The sequence below is a fragment of the Gopherus evgoodei genome, chromosome 6 (genome assembly GCF_007399415.2).
Source record: "Gopherus evgoodei ecotype Sinaloan lineage chromosome 6, rGopEvg1_v1.p, whole genome shotgun sequence".
NCBI classification, from domain to species: domain Eukaryota; kingdom Metazoa; phylum Chordata; order Testudines; family Testudinidae; genus Gopherus; species Gopherus evgoodei.
Genome location: NC_044327.1, coordinates 36,163,040 through 36,179,390, shown reverse-complemented (window position 1 = coordinate 36,179,390; position 16,351 = coordinate 36,163,040). Strand labels below are relative to the sequence as shown.

At 43.4% G+C, this 16,351-nt stretch overlaps 1 protein-coding gene across 1 annotated transcript in view; it reads right to left on the bottom strand.

The window, feature by feature from the left end:
• Positions 1–15,568, bottom strand: part of LOC115653410 (guanine nucleotide-binding protein subunit alpha-14) — a 57,217-nt gene extending 41,649 nt beyond the window's left edge. The window contains exon 1 of the mRNA XM_030566701.1: positions 15,307–15,568. Coding sequence (XP_030422561.1) covers positions 15,307–15,427 — 121 coding nt within the window. The 5' untranslated portion in view covers positions 15,428–15,568. The remainder of the gene's footprint in view (positions 1–15,306) is intronic.
• Positions 15,569–16,351: the final 783 nt, after the last annotated feature.

Genomic DNA, 16,351 nt, shown 5'->3' with positions numbered 1-16,351 from the left:
AGCCCGCAAACTGGGAATAGACAGCACTCACCCATCCCACCAGGATCTTCTCTAGAGAACTCAGCATCATAGTTTCTCTTTTTTTCAAAAAAAATGAAAAGATTATTCCTTGTATTTTGGTGCCCCAAAGAGCTGCCTATCTAAATTATGTCCAAATTGAGCTTAGTGAAAATTGATGCCTTTTAGAATTAAATTTTGCACAGCTACAGAAGAAAAAGAACAATGCCACTGTCCAGAAAAGTAGGTGTACATGTTAGCATTCTTAAAATTTGCTCCTAAAAAATTCACAAGAGAAATGCAGTCAATATATTGATAACATCAAGCTTTCCATTTGTTTTTTGTGAAGTGAGGTGCCAATGCTCACTCATGGGATGGGGGTGGAAAAAGTACGATCCAAAGAATATCACCAAGCTAAGCTACAAGGAAGGGAGCAAACTCTCAAAAACAGGTATCCATCCCAAATACATGCAGCAATAAAAAGAGAAAGAGAGAAGATATTACTTGAAGAAAGCAAGCAAGTGATCCTACAAGTAACAGTCAAAGTTCTCTCCAGAGACATATCTCTAGGATGCTGTGGAAAGCGCAAAGCATTTTGTTTCCTTCCTTGTTTTGGAGTTGGTACCTTGGGCTCCAGCCCTGTAAGCATTTATGTACATGAATAGCTTTACACAGTTCAGTAGCCTTAATGTCTTCAAAATGACTACTCACTTGTACAGGATTACACACATACTTTAAGTTTTTGCAGAATCCACCTATAGTTTGTAGCTAATATTCTTGATGGTGGTGAAACAGGCTATTACCCTCCAGGCTGGCTATTGCCAAACAGGCACAAATTATTGCTTTCAATTTTATCCATTTATCACTCTTACCACTGGGGAGTGGGGGGGAAGAGGAAAAATATTTTTAAACTGTCCTTTCATCATCTTTAACATGTACAAAAAGTTACCTGCTTTTACAGCCAATTTAAAATGGTTGGATACATGCCCCTCTGTAATAGTACAAAGAAACAAAACTCCAGTCCTCGAAGCAACATGTACAACCCCACTTTCCTATAACTTCTGGTTCTGTAGTATGTCTGCTTGGGAAGCACTGTCAAATGTAGAAACACAGTAAAATAAAGTTTGTTAAAATAAAAACAGTTTTGGGCACCTCCGTGTGTGCACCTTTATTCCCTTGTTTGCATATTGTAATTCTCCTATTCATTCAGTCCTATTTCCTCTTTTTTTAAAATCATATTTCCTTTCCTTTCTTTCCCTCCTTTGTTCACTTAAAGACTATGGGACCATCTTCTCCTTCATCTTTTACCCCCGTTTTCGTCATCTCTGACCTTCCTGTTTCTCTCATTCTGATCTCTCCCCTTACTGGTTTCTCTATCTGCTTCTAATGTCCTGTCTTTCTGCTCCTTATCCATAGGACTTGAACCTGCAATCCGATCCATAGGGGTGGACCCACGCAGAGCCTTACTGACTTCTATGGGTGTCTGTACTGGTATGAGCAATTTGCCCACAAGGAGCAAATTGAGGATTAAAGCCATACTCAGTTCCAGCGAGATCAGTCTCCATGCCTGTACACACCTTGGCCTCTCTGCTGAGACTAACAAAAGGTACCAATTAGTGCGAACTGGAGTGATGATTGACTGTTTTACAATATAGATACATCCCTTAGAAATTGGATTGGTACTGCCAATCTATTGAAGAGTTTTGGTCACTATTCAAGCATCCACTGATCACCAGTAGGTTAATGGCTCTGTATTGCATTAGCAATCCTCTAAACCAACAATTATCCCTCCATAATTATTATTAATTTGTATTACCTGTATATATTTGTATTTCAAGTGTATAAAAGGTTGTTACAAGGAGGAGGGAGAAGAATTATTCTTCTTAACCTCTGAGGATAGGACAAGAAGCAATGGGCTTAAATTGCAGCAAGGGCGGTTTAGGTTGGACATTAGGAAAAACTTCCTAACTGTCAGAGTGATTAAGCACTGGAATGAATTGCCTAGGGAGGTTGTGGAATCTCCATCATTGGAGATTTTTAAGAGAAGGTTAGACAAACACCTGTCAGGGATGGTCTAGATCCGGGGTGGGCAAACTTTTTGGCCCGAGAGCCACATCTGGGAATAGAAATTGTATGGTGGGCCATGAATGCTCACAAAATTGGGGTTGGGGGGTGGGCCAGGGAGAAGGCTCTGGCTGGAGATGCTGGCTCTGGGGTGGGGCCAGAATCGAGGAGTTCAGGGTACGGGAGAGGGTTCCGGGCTGGGGAGTGGCATTCTGGGGGGAGGGGGAGGGGGAGAGAGGGCTTCAGCTGGGGGTCTGGGCTCTGGGGCAGGGCTGGGGATGAGGAGTTTGGGATGCAGAAGGGTGCTCTGGGCTGGGATCGAGGGGTTCAGATGGCAGGAGGGGGATCAGGGTTGGGGGGGGTTAGGGCACAGGGAGAGGCTCAGGGGTGCAGGCTCTGGGCAGCGCTTACCTTAAGCGGCTCTTGGAAGCAACAGCATGGCCTTCAAAGGTGCATCCAGACAGCTCTGCATACTGCCCCTTCCGCAGGCACCACCCCTGCAGCTCCCATTGGAGCAGGGCCATTGGAGTATGTAGGAACCAGAGGGGGCCATGCCACTGCTTCCTCATGGAGCAGTCTCCGACCCTGCTCCCTGCCTGGAGCACCAGAGTGGGACAAGCCCCAGATCCCACTCCACAACGGGAGCTTGAGGCCAGTTTAAAATGGCTGGAAGGCCAAATCCGGCCTGCAGTTTGCCCACCCCTGGTCTAGATAATATTTAGTCCTGCCATGAGTGCAGGGGACTGGACTAGATGACTTCTCGAGGTCCCTTCCGGTACTATGATTCTACATAAAATAATCCTTTAATATCCCCACAAAATGTTTAAGCACTTAAATATAGTGTATATAAAATATTTAGATGACTCTATCACTGTAGCATCTTAGCATCCCATAGTCTTCAATGTATTTATCCTCATAACACCGCTGTAAGGCAAGAAACTACTATTACTGAAGCACAGTGTAACTAAGGCCTGGATCTGCAAAGGGCTCAGTGTTGCAGTGACTAACTTTTAGACATCTAGAAAATAACTGGACCAACAATGAGATCCACAAAGCCTGAATTAGGTTCCCAATGCAATGAATAGGGAGAAACAGGCACCTAAGAATAGGATCCAGAAAAGCTAGCATGCTAGGGGGGTGTCACCTAAACAGGGCAATGGGAGATGCCAAACTAGAGGGAATGCCCTAAGCCCCATACCTCTCACGGAGTTTGATGCCTACGTCTTGGCTGCAGGGAGGCTCTTATCTCTGCTTGCGATCCACAGCTAAGAACCCCTCTTGGAGTCAGGTGATTTAGACTCCTAAGCTGTTTCTTCCAAAAATGAGTGGGGTGCCTGCTTAACTCCATGCCAAAAGGCCAGGCGGAGAGACTGGAAGTGCCAATGGAATTTGGGATATTCTGATGTGGGTCTCGCTCACTCTCTCCTAGTGGAGTTGTTCCACTTTAATTAAATAATTAAGTAAATAATAATTGGGCAAGAGAAAGAGAATCATTCTACAGTCCACTAGTTAGAGCACTCACCTGAGAGGTGGGGTACCCCTGTTCAAATCTTTTCTTCTCATCAGGGGGATATAGAACTGGGGTCTCCCACATCTCAGGTGAATGCCCTATCTACTGTGCTAAAAATCATTAGGGAGGGCCTCTCACCTCCCACCGCCTTCCCCACTGGCCATTTTTGTGGAGTTAGGCATGCTCGGTCCCACAGATAAAACAGAACACCCATCGTCCCCCAGTTTGTGGATCATATTAGGTTTTAGGCAGGAGACAGAAGTCAACACACCTAGAATAAGGCAGCCGTGCACGTGCTGGAAGGTGGAAACATAGGCGATAGGGGACTTTTACACTAGAAATTGAGGGACCAGCTAAGCGTGGGTTTGTAGAATGCAGTCCCTGTGTGGAGCTGGCCCTTAGTGACATGCTCAACGTCACAATGAAAGTGTGTCACCGAGCCAGGAATGGAATCCAGATCTCCCAAAAACTAGGCTACTACTCTAAATCACTGGACCATCCACCCTCCATAGTGTTGCTATGCTATTTTCATAACTGGCGTAGGGTGGCTCTTTCACTGTGCCTATTGATTTACTCATTTTAGAAATCCAGACACACAGACATTTCATTTGGGTTATTACAGGATGACTAATTTGGTCAAGTTTTATAAAAACAGTACACACCTGAAAAAGCCTTTAGACCCAACGTGATTATTTTCATTAGAGAAGGGCCTCTCATCCTCCTAATCTTTTATCTTTTCATACAGTATTAGTGACAGACAGACCTGATGACAGACAGGAGTAAAAATTATACACGATAAAGCATTAAAAACCTCAAGACAACATAATAGTTTCTGGTAAACACAATTCCTAGTTACAGCTGCTGTGGAAATATGAACAAACTGACAGCACTACATTATTTGTTTTAAATGATGGATGTTCTTACTGTAAGTCATACAAATCAATAAAGGAGAGAAACTCTACTCTTTCTATGGGGATTGCAGATTTCTGCAGTATTCATTTACACACTCTTTTACACTCTTCACAGTATTCTTGCCAGCAAGTTAAGAAGTATGGGCTGGATGATTGGACTATAAGGTGGACAGAAAGCTGGGTAGATCGTCGGGCTCAACGGGTAGTGATCAATGGCTCCATGTCTAGCCGGCAGCCGGTTTCAAATGGAGTGCCCCCAGGGTCGGTCCTAGGGCCGTTTTTGTTCAATATCTTCATTAATGATCTGGAGGATGGCATGGACTGCACTCTCAGTAAGTTTGCAGAGGACACTAAACTCGGAGGAATGGTAGATACGCTGAAGGGTAGGGATAGGATACAGAAGGACCTAGACAAATTAGAGGATTGGGCCAAAAGAAACCTGATAAGGTTCAACAAGGACAAGTGCAGAGTCCTGCACTTAGGATGAAAGAATCCCATTCACTGTTACAGACTAGGGACCGAATGGCTAGGAAGCAGTTCTGCAGAAAAGGACCTAGGGGTTAACAGTGGACGAGAAGCTGGATATGAGTCAACAGTGTGCCCTTGTTGCCAAGAAGGCTAACAGCATTTTGGGCTGTATAAGTAGGGGCATTGCCAGCAGATCGAGGGATGTGATCATTCCCCTCTGTTCGACATTGTAAGGCCTCATCTGGAGTACTGTGTCCAGTTTTGGGCCCCACACTACAAGAAGGATGTGGAAAAATTGGAGAGTCCAGTGGAGGGCAACAAAAATGATTAGGGGGCTGGAGCACATTACTTACGAAGAGAGGCTGAGGGAACTGGGCTTGTTTAGTCTGCAGAAGAGAAGAATGAAGGGGGATTTGATAACTGCTTGAAAGGGGGTTCCAAAGAGGATGGATCTAGACTGTTCTCAGTGGTACTTGATGACAGAATAAAGAGTAATGGTCTCAAGTCGCAGTAGGGGAGGTTTAGGTTGGATATTAGGAAAAACTTTTTCACTCAGAGAGTGGTGAAGTACTGGAATGAGTTACCTAGGGAGGTGGTGGAATCTCCTTCCTTAGAGGTTTTTAAGTCAGGCTTGACAAAGCCCTGGCTGGGATGATTTAGTTGGGAATTGGTCCTGCTCTGAGCAGGGGGTTGGACTAGATGACCTCCGGAGGTCCCTTCCAACCCTGATATTCTATGATTTTTTGATATCTGTAGTACTGAGTAACTGAACCATTCTGCTGAGTGCTCAGTAAGAAATGGCACCCTCAAACATCATTCTACTGACACCTAGACATCTTCTCTTACCATGCCTTCCTCATAAATGACTACAGTTTGCATACGGCCTACAGCTAATGAAGTAAATGTGGTGGAAGATGTATTGCTAATCCAATCAGTGTGTCATGTAGCTTTACTATTCCCATGCCACTACCATGGCGAAGAATAAGAACTCATCTTCTTTTATCACAGTCCAGCAAGTTTAATTCTTCAGTGGGGCAGCTGACAAATCAAGAATGTCTCCACTCTGGAACAAATTGATTTTTACTTCCTGTGAAGGGTTTGATACCTTCTTTATAGGAAACAAAGTCTATCTGGAGCTTTCTGACTAGTGCTAGCAAGGTGGTAAATGCCTTTTATATCATTTAGTGAGACAGAGGAGGTACTGAGAGCTTCATCTAACCACCTAGAAGTTGAATCCTTACCTTTGTTTACTGGTAGAAACCTTCCCTATGGGAGAGCAGGACACGAGTTCCCCTCAGTCAAGAAAGGATTAAGCCCCTGATCAAGAAGATCTCTCTTGACATAACCAATCATAAATTATTGCCCAGTGCCAATTCTTCCCATTTTAAACAGTAATCTTACTTATTTTTATAGCCTGCTACAAATTCTCCCACTACAAGAACATTGCCAAATATCAAGTTAATGTACACCATCCTAGACTTACATTTGTCTACCTTCTATAGCTTTTGGAACAAATACTTCCCATTTCCTATCTTCGATCTATGGAATATGTAAAATGATCACAAAACCAAGGCAACTAATTTTATTTATATCAGTGAACATTTATAGAGTTATTCAGGCTGCATGAGTATTGGGAAATATCCAAAGTCTTTTGCTCCTTCACCCATAAGGATATGTTGCTAAAACTCAGCCAGAGTAGGGAAGGAGAGCTCCACGAGGGTGCTAGCTTATGCATTTTTTGATTGCAAAGAAATCGGCATGCAAAGTCCCTTACAACTTCAGGGGACTTAACATAGGAATATGAATCCAATCAATAGGATCTTTTTGTAGGACTGGGACATAACTTGTCACATACGCTCTTTAGCCCTGGCTTGACAGGCAGAAGAGGACATTTTTCAATTGTCTGCACTCAATTGAGTTAGCTTCACACAACTGAAAATCCCTCTTAATATTCATTACGATGTAGGCCTACACGTTTGAAGCCATGTTAGCTAGACGTGTTGCAGTGATTGTGAAGCTTTATTGCTGCAATATCTCCAGCACATTGAGGATACTACATTTCACCTCTTCTTTTCATTGAACCCACATTTTGTTTTTTTCCTATGCTTTCTAGATACCTAATTGAGGGTTAAACCCACCTAGATAAGTGCAAATTGGCAAAGATACAGCCTGAACAAGGTATAACTGGTGCTACTGATTTCACATTCCTAGAGCAGTAGAGGGTTAGGACTGCAACTTTATAAGGGATATGTTGTGTCACCCTTTTTCCAATATGGTTTTCAGTCTTGGAGTCTGGTTGGACCCATTGCTGCTTCAAGATATACTGAGAGTAGCTTTAACTCATATTGGAATTTAGATCATTATTTTTGTATGTATTGTGGATCAGGGTCCTAGCATGCTAGGTGTTATAAAAACACATAGTAAGACAGACCTGCTATCTGTGGATCACCAGGAAGCTCACCAAAACTATTCATGCCTTTGTCTCCTCCTGAATTATTATAATGCAATTTACTTGAGATAGCCGATAGAAAATTCAGTTGCCTGTATTCTAAGGGAGGAGGGTCAACATTACCACATTAAACCAGCACTCACATCCCCTAGTGGCTACTATTTGATTCTTGGTCATTTCAAGGCATTTTCATAAGGAATACTATTTTCTCCATGAGACCAGAAGCTTTATGTTGCTATTCCTCTCATAGTGGTAGTCAAAACAAGGAAAAGGTGTGTTATTTATTGGTATATACTTTTTGTCCTCTTCTAGATTAACAGGAAAACATAACAGGATCGTATTTTCAAGAGTGGTCAGCATCGATAACGGGGACCAGATTTTGAACAGAGCTCAGCACCCAGCAGCTTCTGCTGAGAACAATTTGATCTATTTCATATATTCAAACCTGTGTTATTTGTTTACATTCATCCTACAAAGGACAAATATAAACAAATAACACATGTCTGTAGGTATAAAATTAGGTATAAAAGGCCAAGGCACAAAATGAGATTAAACTAGCCAGAGACATAAAAGGTAACAAGAAAAGATTCTAGAAAAACATTAGAAGCAAGAGGAAGACCAAGGACAGGGTTGGCCTGTTACTCAATGACAGGGAAAAAACAATAACTGAAAACATGGAAATGGCAGAAGTGCTAAATGACTTTTTTATTTCGGTTTTCACCAAAAAGGTTAGTAGTAACTGGACGTCTAACATAGTGAAAGCCTGTGAAAATGAAGTAGGATCAAAGGCTAAAATAGGGAAAGAACAAGTTAAAAATTACTTGGACAAGTTATGTATCTTCAAGTCACCAGGGCCTGATGAAATACATGCTAAAATATTCAAGGAGCTGACTGAGGAGATATCTGAGTCATTAGCGATTATCTTCGAAAAGTCATGGAAGACGAGAGAGATTCCAGAGAACTGTAAAAGGCTAAATATAGTGTCCATCCATAAAAAGTGAAATAAGGATAATCAGGAAATTACAGACCAGTCAGCTTAACAGCAATACCTGGAGAGATAATGGAGCAAATAATTAAGCAATCAATTTGCTAATCCTAGAAAATAATAAGGTGGTAAGTAAAGGTCAGCACGGATTTGTCAAGAACACATTATGTCAAATCAACCTAATAGCTTTCTTTCACAGAGTTACAAGCCTTATGGGGACTGGGGGGAGAGCGATAGATGTAGTATATCTTAACTTTAATAAGGCTTAGGATATTGTCTCTCATGACCTTCCCATAAATTAACTAGGGAAATAGAACCTAGATGGAGCTACTATAAAGTGGGTGCATAACTGGTTGGAAAACCCTTCCCAGAGAATACTTATCAGTGGTTCACAGCCAAGCTGGATGGGCATAAGGAGTAAGGTCCTGCAGGGATCAGTTCAATATCTTCATCAATGATTTAGAATATGGCATAGAGAGCACACTTACAAAGTTTGTGGATGATACCAAGCTGGGAGGGGTGGCAAGTGCTTTGGAGAATAGGATTAACATTCAAAATGATCTGGATAAACTGGAGAAATGGTCTGAAGTAAACAGGATGAAATTCAATAAGGACAAATGCAAAATACTCCACTTAGGAAGGAACAAATCAATTGCACATATACAAAATGGGAAATGACTGCCTAGGAAGGAGTACTGCAGAAAGGGATCTGGGGAGCATAGTGGATCACAACTAAATATGAGTCAACGGTGTAACACCCTGCAAAAAAAGTAAACATAATTCTGGGATGTATTAGCAAGAGTGTTGTAAACGAGACATGAGAAGTAATTCTTCCTCTCCACTCTGCGCTGATTAGGCCTCAACTGGATTAGTGTGTCCAGTTCTGGGCACCACATTTCAGGAAAGATGTGGACAAATTGGAGAAAGTCCAGAGAAGAGCAACAAAAATGATTAAAAGTCTAGAAAGCATGACCTATGAGGGAAGATTGAAAAAATGGGTTTGTTTAGTCTGGAGAAGAGAACATTAAGTGAGGACATAAAAGTTTTCAAGTACATAAAAGGTTGTTACAAGAAGGGGAGAAAAATTGTTCTCCTTAACTTCTGAGGAGAGGACAAGAAGCAATGGGCTTAAATTGCAGCAAGAGAGGTTTAGGTTGGGCATTAGAAAAAACTTGCTGTCAGGGTGGTTAAGCACTGTAATAAATTGCATAGGGAGGTTGATTTTTAAGGGAAGATTAGCCAAACACCTGTCAAGGATGGTCTAGATAATACTTAGTCCTGCCATGAGTGTAGGGGACTGGACTAGATGACCTTTCCAGTCCTACCATTCTATGATTCTGAAATTCTGGCTACTTACATAGGTGCCTAAATGGGAGCTATTGATATTGAGCTCTGTTAGAAATCTGGTCCTTAGAACAAAAAAAATCATTTTACCCTGTCTCTCTTGTTGTATTAGCTTTTTAAACTTTTATGGTGCAGTAAATTCTTAAGCAAGAAATTCCAGTATTTTAGAATTTATGATTGTTTCATCCTGAAAATAAACTATATCCCCTTCTTACTTCACAAATTTAAAATAGTACCACAATAAAACAGATCATGCACATACATATATTCTACATGGTTAACGACAAAGGCCATGATTTAAAGTCATATAGTTATCAATACATATACCTCCCCTATACAAATCTAATCACTTCCAGGGGTTCTCAAACTGGGGGCCATGACCCATCAGGGGATTGCAAGCTGTCAGCCTCCACCCCAAGCCCCACTTCACCTCCAGCATTTATAATAGTGTTAAATATTTATAAAGTGTTTTTAATTTATAGGAGGGGGGTCACACTCAGAGGCTTGCTGTGTGAAAGTGGTCACCAGTACAAAAGTTTGAGAACCACTGGCTTAAATTATACGCAAGACAGACTCAGCTGTGATTGTAGCCTTTCATAACAAAAAGTATGTATGTTTTTATACTGAACTCTGTGGGACTAATCACATGTTTAAAGTCAAGCATGCATGTAAGTTTGCAGTGTCAGGGCCTGTGCTGCTGGCAGACCAGGTGCCAGCTCATGCCAAGGTCCCCATGACTCAACTGAACACTGACAAATACATAGCTGGAATCTATCTGACTCTCTTGGGTTAGTAAGGTTAAAATAGGTATTAGAATTACAAGAATGTGTTCAGACTTTATTGAATGCTTGTGAGTTGTTGCATACATTAATCTCACTTATAGAGTCCGTATCCCATATTGTAAGGTAATATTTAAGCATTTGTATTGCAAGCCTCTGTTACATTATAAATCACCCGATAGGCAATAGATATTAACTAGTGTAAAATGTTGGTCTCCAAGATAAGGTGTTATGTCCTGCCCAACAAGAAAGGCACATGGACACCAGACTGACTACTGTGCAACATTAAACATTGCCACCGCTCCCACCACTACCACCAAATATGATGATTCATGCAAGGGGATTCCTCCCATCAGCGGAGTTTGCAGCTCAGACTACATGGGGGGAAGGGAATGAAAACCCCTAACAAGAAGGAACTGTAATTGCTTGGACTCTGGGGGGAAAGGTTTTCTAGGCATAAGCAAGAGAACCCCAGAGCTTAGCCTGGGACATATAGAGCTTGCTTATTATAGATGTTACTATTGCTTTTTGAAACTTAAGACTGTAACTTATTTGTGTATGTATGTTTATCTGCTTTAACCTTGTAAATAACTCATTTCCTTTTTAATACATCTCTACACAGTTTATTAGAGGACTGGCTGCAGCATTATCTTTGGTGTGCGATCTCAGGTTCATTTGATCTGGAGTAAATCACTGGTCCTTAGGGACTGTGAGTAACTTGAGTATTGCTGTGATTCTTGATGTAAGGGACCATCTACCATAAATGTAGGCTTACCTGACTGGCAAGACACAATTTGGAGTACACAAAGAAACTGTCTGTGATTCCACATTAAGGCTGTTATAGTGCCCAAGGAGTTTACACTTGCTACTTGGTTGGTAAAATCTAGCCATAGAATTCACAACTAATTTGGGGATTGTGCCCTGCTTCTCAGGTTGGTACTCAAGCTACTGAGACACTGAAGGACAGCTTGACCGGGCCTACATAGTAAAAATGTGTATACAGTGGTTATGTTCTTCTGAAAATAGAGAAATATCTTGACTATTACAGTCAACTAAAAATTGCATCTCTTGTTTTTGTTCTTAAAATGTTTACCTTATTGTTGCATGTAATATCTAAGATTACAATAACCAAGTCTACAAGAACATTTCCATTTTTTCAGTTTTACATTACATGAGATTTTCAAAAGCACTTGAAACTTTCTCTATTCCCACTGAAGTCAAGCCAATGGCGAGCACTTTTGAAAATTGCACCCTTTGTATTTTGACATTATTTTCCCTGTATACTCTGTTTTGTTTTTGTTGGGAGTCTTTCACAGCAACAGGTGAGAAAAGTGGAAAAACATGATATTAAAACAAGAACGAGTACAGTAACTTGAGAACAGGTGTAGTTGTCCAAAACCGAATTCATTTTTAAAAATTAAATGTCTAGTTGACAAAGTCAACTAAATTGAAAACCTGAATAGTTTAATAGATTTGTGGATTTTAAGGCCAGAAGGCACCATGATGATAAATTAGTCTGACTTCCTGCATAACTCAGGCCATAGAATTTCACTCCTTAACTCCTGCTTCAAGTCCGTAGCATCAGGCTGAGCTAAAGCATGTATTTTAGAAAAATATTTAAAAAGTCTTGATCTGAACACTAAGTGATGAAACCCCAGGTTTCTAGATGAGTTGTTACAATGGTAAATTACCTTCCATTAAAATTTGCATCTTATTTCCTGTCTGAATTTCTCTAGCTTCAACTTCCATCCATTGGATCTTGTTATTCCTTTGTCTTCCAGAATGAAGAGCTTCTACCATCAGATATATTCCATAAGATATCAGGAATCTGCAACTACTATGTCTGGTGTTCTCTAAAAATTAAGTTTGACCCTAACATAATCAATACATTTCATTTTGTTTTACATTTAAACAACCAACCAAATATGCCTGTGCAGCATTTCCAGTTGAAACATGGCAATATCATGAAAGTGCATGAAAACCTGAAAGTGGACTAGACTAGGAACAACAGTGAAGCTTGTCAGTTTGCCCTAGCGAAGAAAATATAAATAAACACCACAAGTAAATTAGATTTTTAGACTATTCCATAATCTTCTTTATCAGAGATGTTCTTTGCAACAGAGATATGAACTTTATTTTATCTGTTTTTTTTTAACTCTCTCTCTCTCACATATACACACATGCTACCAAGGATATTTTCCCCTTGCTTGTAACTCCTTCGTCTGAGTACCTACAATACAAACACATAATATTGCTTGGGGCAGCAAAAGGTTTAGTTTAACGTTTACATGACAGATCAAGGATATCTTTGTGTAAAGAAAGGACAGGTAACATCTCCTCAGGAGGAAGCAGAGGTAGTGGAAACCTGCCAAGCCTCACTCATTGAAAAGGCAGACTCACGCATTTTTTATAAATTTTATATCAGATGAAAGATTTTGCTGTGTTTAAATTTCCCTCATTTAGTGGCAGTGGAGGCACAAGCTGTGGAAACAGAGGTCAAGTTCTAGGAGAAGTACTAACTTTACTCTGTCCTTTGTGCTCTCATTGCACTACACTCAGACTGTATCTATGGTGGGCTCTCTTTTTCATAAATCCATAGAGCTGGATGCCAAAAGGGATCTTTAGATCAGTCAGACTTCCTATATATCACAGGCCATTACATTTCACCCGCTTACCCCTGCATTCAATCTAATAAACTTGTTTTTCTAAAGCCTATCTTCCAGAAAGGCATCCAGTGTTTATTTGAAATCCTCAAAAAATGAAGATTCCACCATTTCTCTTGGTAGTTTGTTTCAATAGTTAATTACCCTTACTGTTCTTAAAAGCTTCCCACTGTTATATCAGGGGTTACATGGCTGGTAGTATATTACCACCAGGGCAGTGGGAGCTTGAATGAAGACAAAATGCCAGTGTTCCATTTGTCCCTGCTCAGAGCAAATCTAAACAAGCTGGTAAAAAGGCTTGCAGCTGTCAGCACCTTGTCTCCACTAGAAGTCCCACCAGTGGAGCTGCACCACTGCTAATGCAGGCATGGCAAATTTTAAGAAAAGAGCTCAGTATAGACAGACAGAAATGGGCCCAGAATTGTGCAAGGGAGAACTCCCACTTCCACACACAGCCATGTGTCCCTGAAGGAAAATTGCAGAGAAGACCCAGCCAGAGACTCCAACCACTATGGACAGAAACTGCCAAAAGCTGGGACCTCTGGATATTCAGAGAACTTCTTACAGTTTTGACTGGACTGTCTGTCTCCCTGATGACTGGCTGTTTGTGAGGGAGAGGGAAGGCAAGGTTGGAGAAATCTCTTCAGCTTCACTCCAAATCTCTCCTCTTATCCCCACCCTGTCCCCCTTCATCTTCCCTTCCCCTTTCTTTCTATTTAGCTGATCCTCTCCTAACTAACTGTCCTCCCTCAAGAAAAACCCATGGAACTAACATGTTTGTCAGCATCACACTGTTCCCTGTGCTTGAGTGTTCTACCTCTTCCCTCACCCGCTGTCCATCTTGTCTATTTAGATTGTAAGATTTTTGGAGCAAGAAAACCATCTACTTCTCTGTGCAGTGTCCAGCACAACATGGCCCCATTCTTGTTTGGCCTTTAGGCACGACAGTAGTAAACATGATCTCAACAGAAAAGCTGCTCCAGGCATCTCTCCAGGGCAATGTTTACATACAGGTTGGACTAGGCAACCACTTGCTCCCTGCTCTTCACAGATAGTATCATGTCAATAAACTATTCAAGTGTTTGCAAAGTGCGAGAATGACTGAAATCTCAAGTGTACGTGAGAAGCAATGGGTCATTTATCTGCCCAGGGTTGGGTTTCATTCTGCGCTGAGAGATTTTATTTCCTGTAGACGCACATCTTAAAAGAAAGTCTGAGGCAATCGTCCCATCAACACATCATACAATAGTGTTACTGTGGTAGTCAAGGCCTTTCCTGATCTTTTTAAACTTCTGTTTTACAAAAGGGACACCTGTGGCCCTGCGGGCACAAGGAAACCCAGTCCTATCATCCACCTCTGGAGAAGCACCACAGGGGGAAGCAGCAGCAGGAGCTATAGGTTACGCTTAGCCTACACTAATATTTTTTCTCTACAACTCCATGCCATTGCTGTGACCAAGGCCATTCTCCAGTGGCTGCACCAATACAGAAAAGGTACAAGCAGCTCCCGGCATTTTATGTAGAGCTCCTCTGAGTAGCAAACAGGGTGGTAACTAAAATACCAGTGCTTCTTCCATCCACACCAGCACTCCTACTGTCCTTCCTACCAACAGCAGGGCTGTACTGGTGAGCAGGGATGGGTCTCAGTTTTGCAGCTGTAAATGCAGCCCCAAGCTGCTTTGGTTACTGTACTTTCCATAGTCAGATTACCAGACTAAATCAAACCCTCAAAAACACCCAAAGGGAGAATGTCACTGGCAATGAATGGCGCTGCTCCAGACAAAATGACAGGCTGACAGACAGACAGACACAAACACCGAATCAAAAATAACTGGTCAAAGTTTGAAATTTTGACTAAAAAGGTCATTGAAAAATAGAATTTGGGGAAACATTGACAAGTTTCGTTATCAGCAGGAGCCAGCTCTCTCCTCCCGCTCAGCCCAAGGAACTTCTCCGTCCCCCGAAAAGAAGGGCTCCGGACGGGTATTATTATGCAACCGTGTCAGTGCATTAGCAGAGCAGGGAGAGGGCTGGAGAGCCGCGTACCAGCGGAGCCCGGCACGGTCCCGGAGGCCTGGCGCGGAGTAACCGGGCTAAGCAGTAGAGGGGGAGGAGAGGAGACGGCCACTCACTCACCCAGCAGCAGCAGCTTGAGCTCCCTGCGCGCGTCCCGCTTATCCCGGCGCAGCTGCCGCTCAATTTCCGCGCTGATCCGCTGCGACTCTTTCTCCTCCGCGGATAAGCAACATCCGGCCATGGTCAGCGCGGCAGCGGGCGGGCGGGCGAGGAGGAAGGAGCGGGGCAGGAGAAACGACACCCTCCCGGCCGCACCTGGTCCTCTGCGAACGCTGGCGGGCTTGCGCCTCTCGCCAGCCCCGGCTCCCCGCGGCACCAGCCGCCGGCCGGCCAGCAAAGGCAGCGCGTCCGCAGGGCTCCGGAGCAGACGCGTCCCACGCAGGGAGGTGGCAAAGCGAATGGGGATGCGAGGGCCACGGCCGCGTCCCCAGCGGGTGTCTCTCCGCCTCCCGCGGGAGCGCCGAGCCGAGCCGAGCCGAGCCGCGCTCGGTGGGTTGGGCTCGCCTCGCCCCCGGGCACTGGGCTCAGAGCAGGGAGGAGGTGGCGGCGCGGGGAGGGGCAGGTGCTGTTGTGTCTCGTTGCCCCTCCTCTCGTGGGTTAATATTTGCAAATGCGGCTGCGAGTTTCACGAGAGACACGCGGCGGCAGTGGGCGGGAGGAGCAGATCCCCCCCCCCGCAGCCAGTTGGAGGCAGTGGGACAAATGAAACCTCGGGGCCGCGGCTCCTCGTCTGGAGAGGGAGACAGGCAGAAAGGAAGGAGCAGCCACCAGCCAACATGGGCTGCTCCCGGCTCTGCCTGCTGCTGCTGCTGCTGCTGCTGCTGCGGGAGGCGGGGCGTCTGCCGCTGGCGGCGGGAGTCCAGCAGGGCGCTGGAGCAAATGGCGCCTGGGATTTAATAATAATAAATGAATAATTAGAAAAAGGCTGCAGTCAGGAGCGGGGGAGGGGAGACAGTGCCTTCATCCCCTCTGGAAACTCCTTTCCCGGGGGAGAAGTTGTCTGTCCGTACGTAACGCGGCCCTGGCTGCTCAGCTGCAGGCTTCCTCTTCAACTGAACTAGCCCTGCTCCGGCAGGTGAGCGGCTGCTGCCTCCCTCCACCTCCC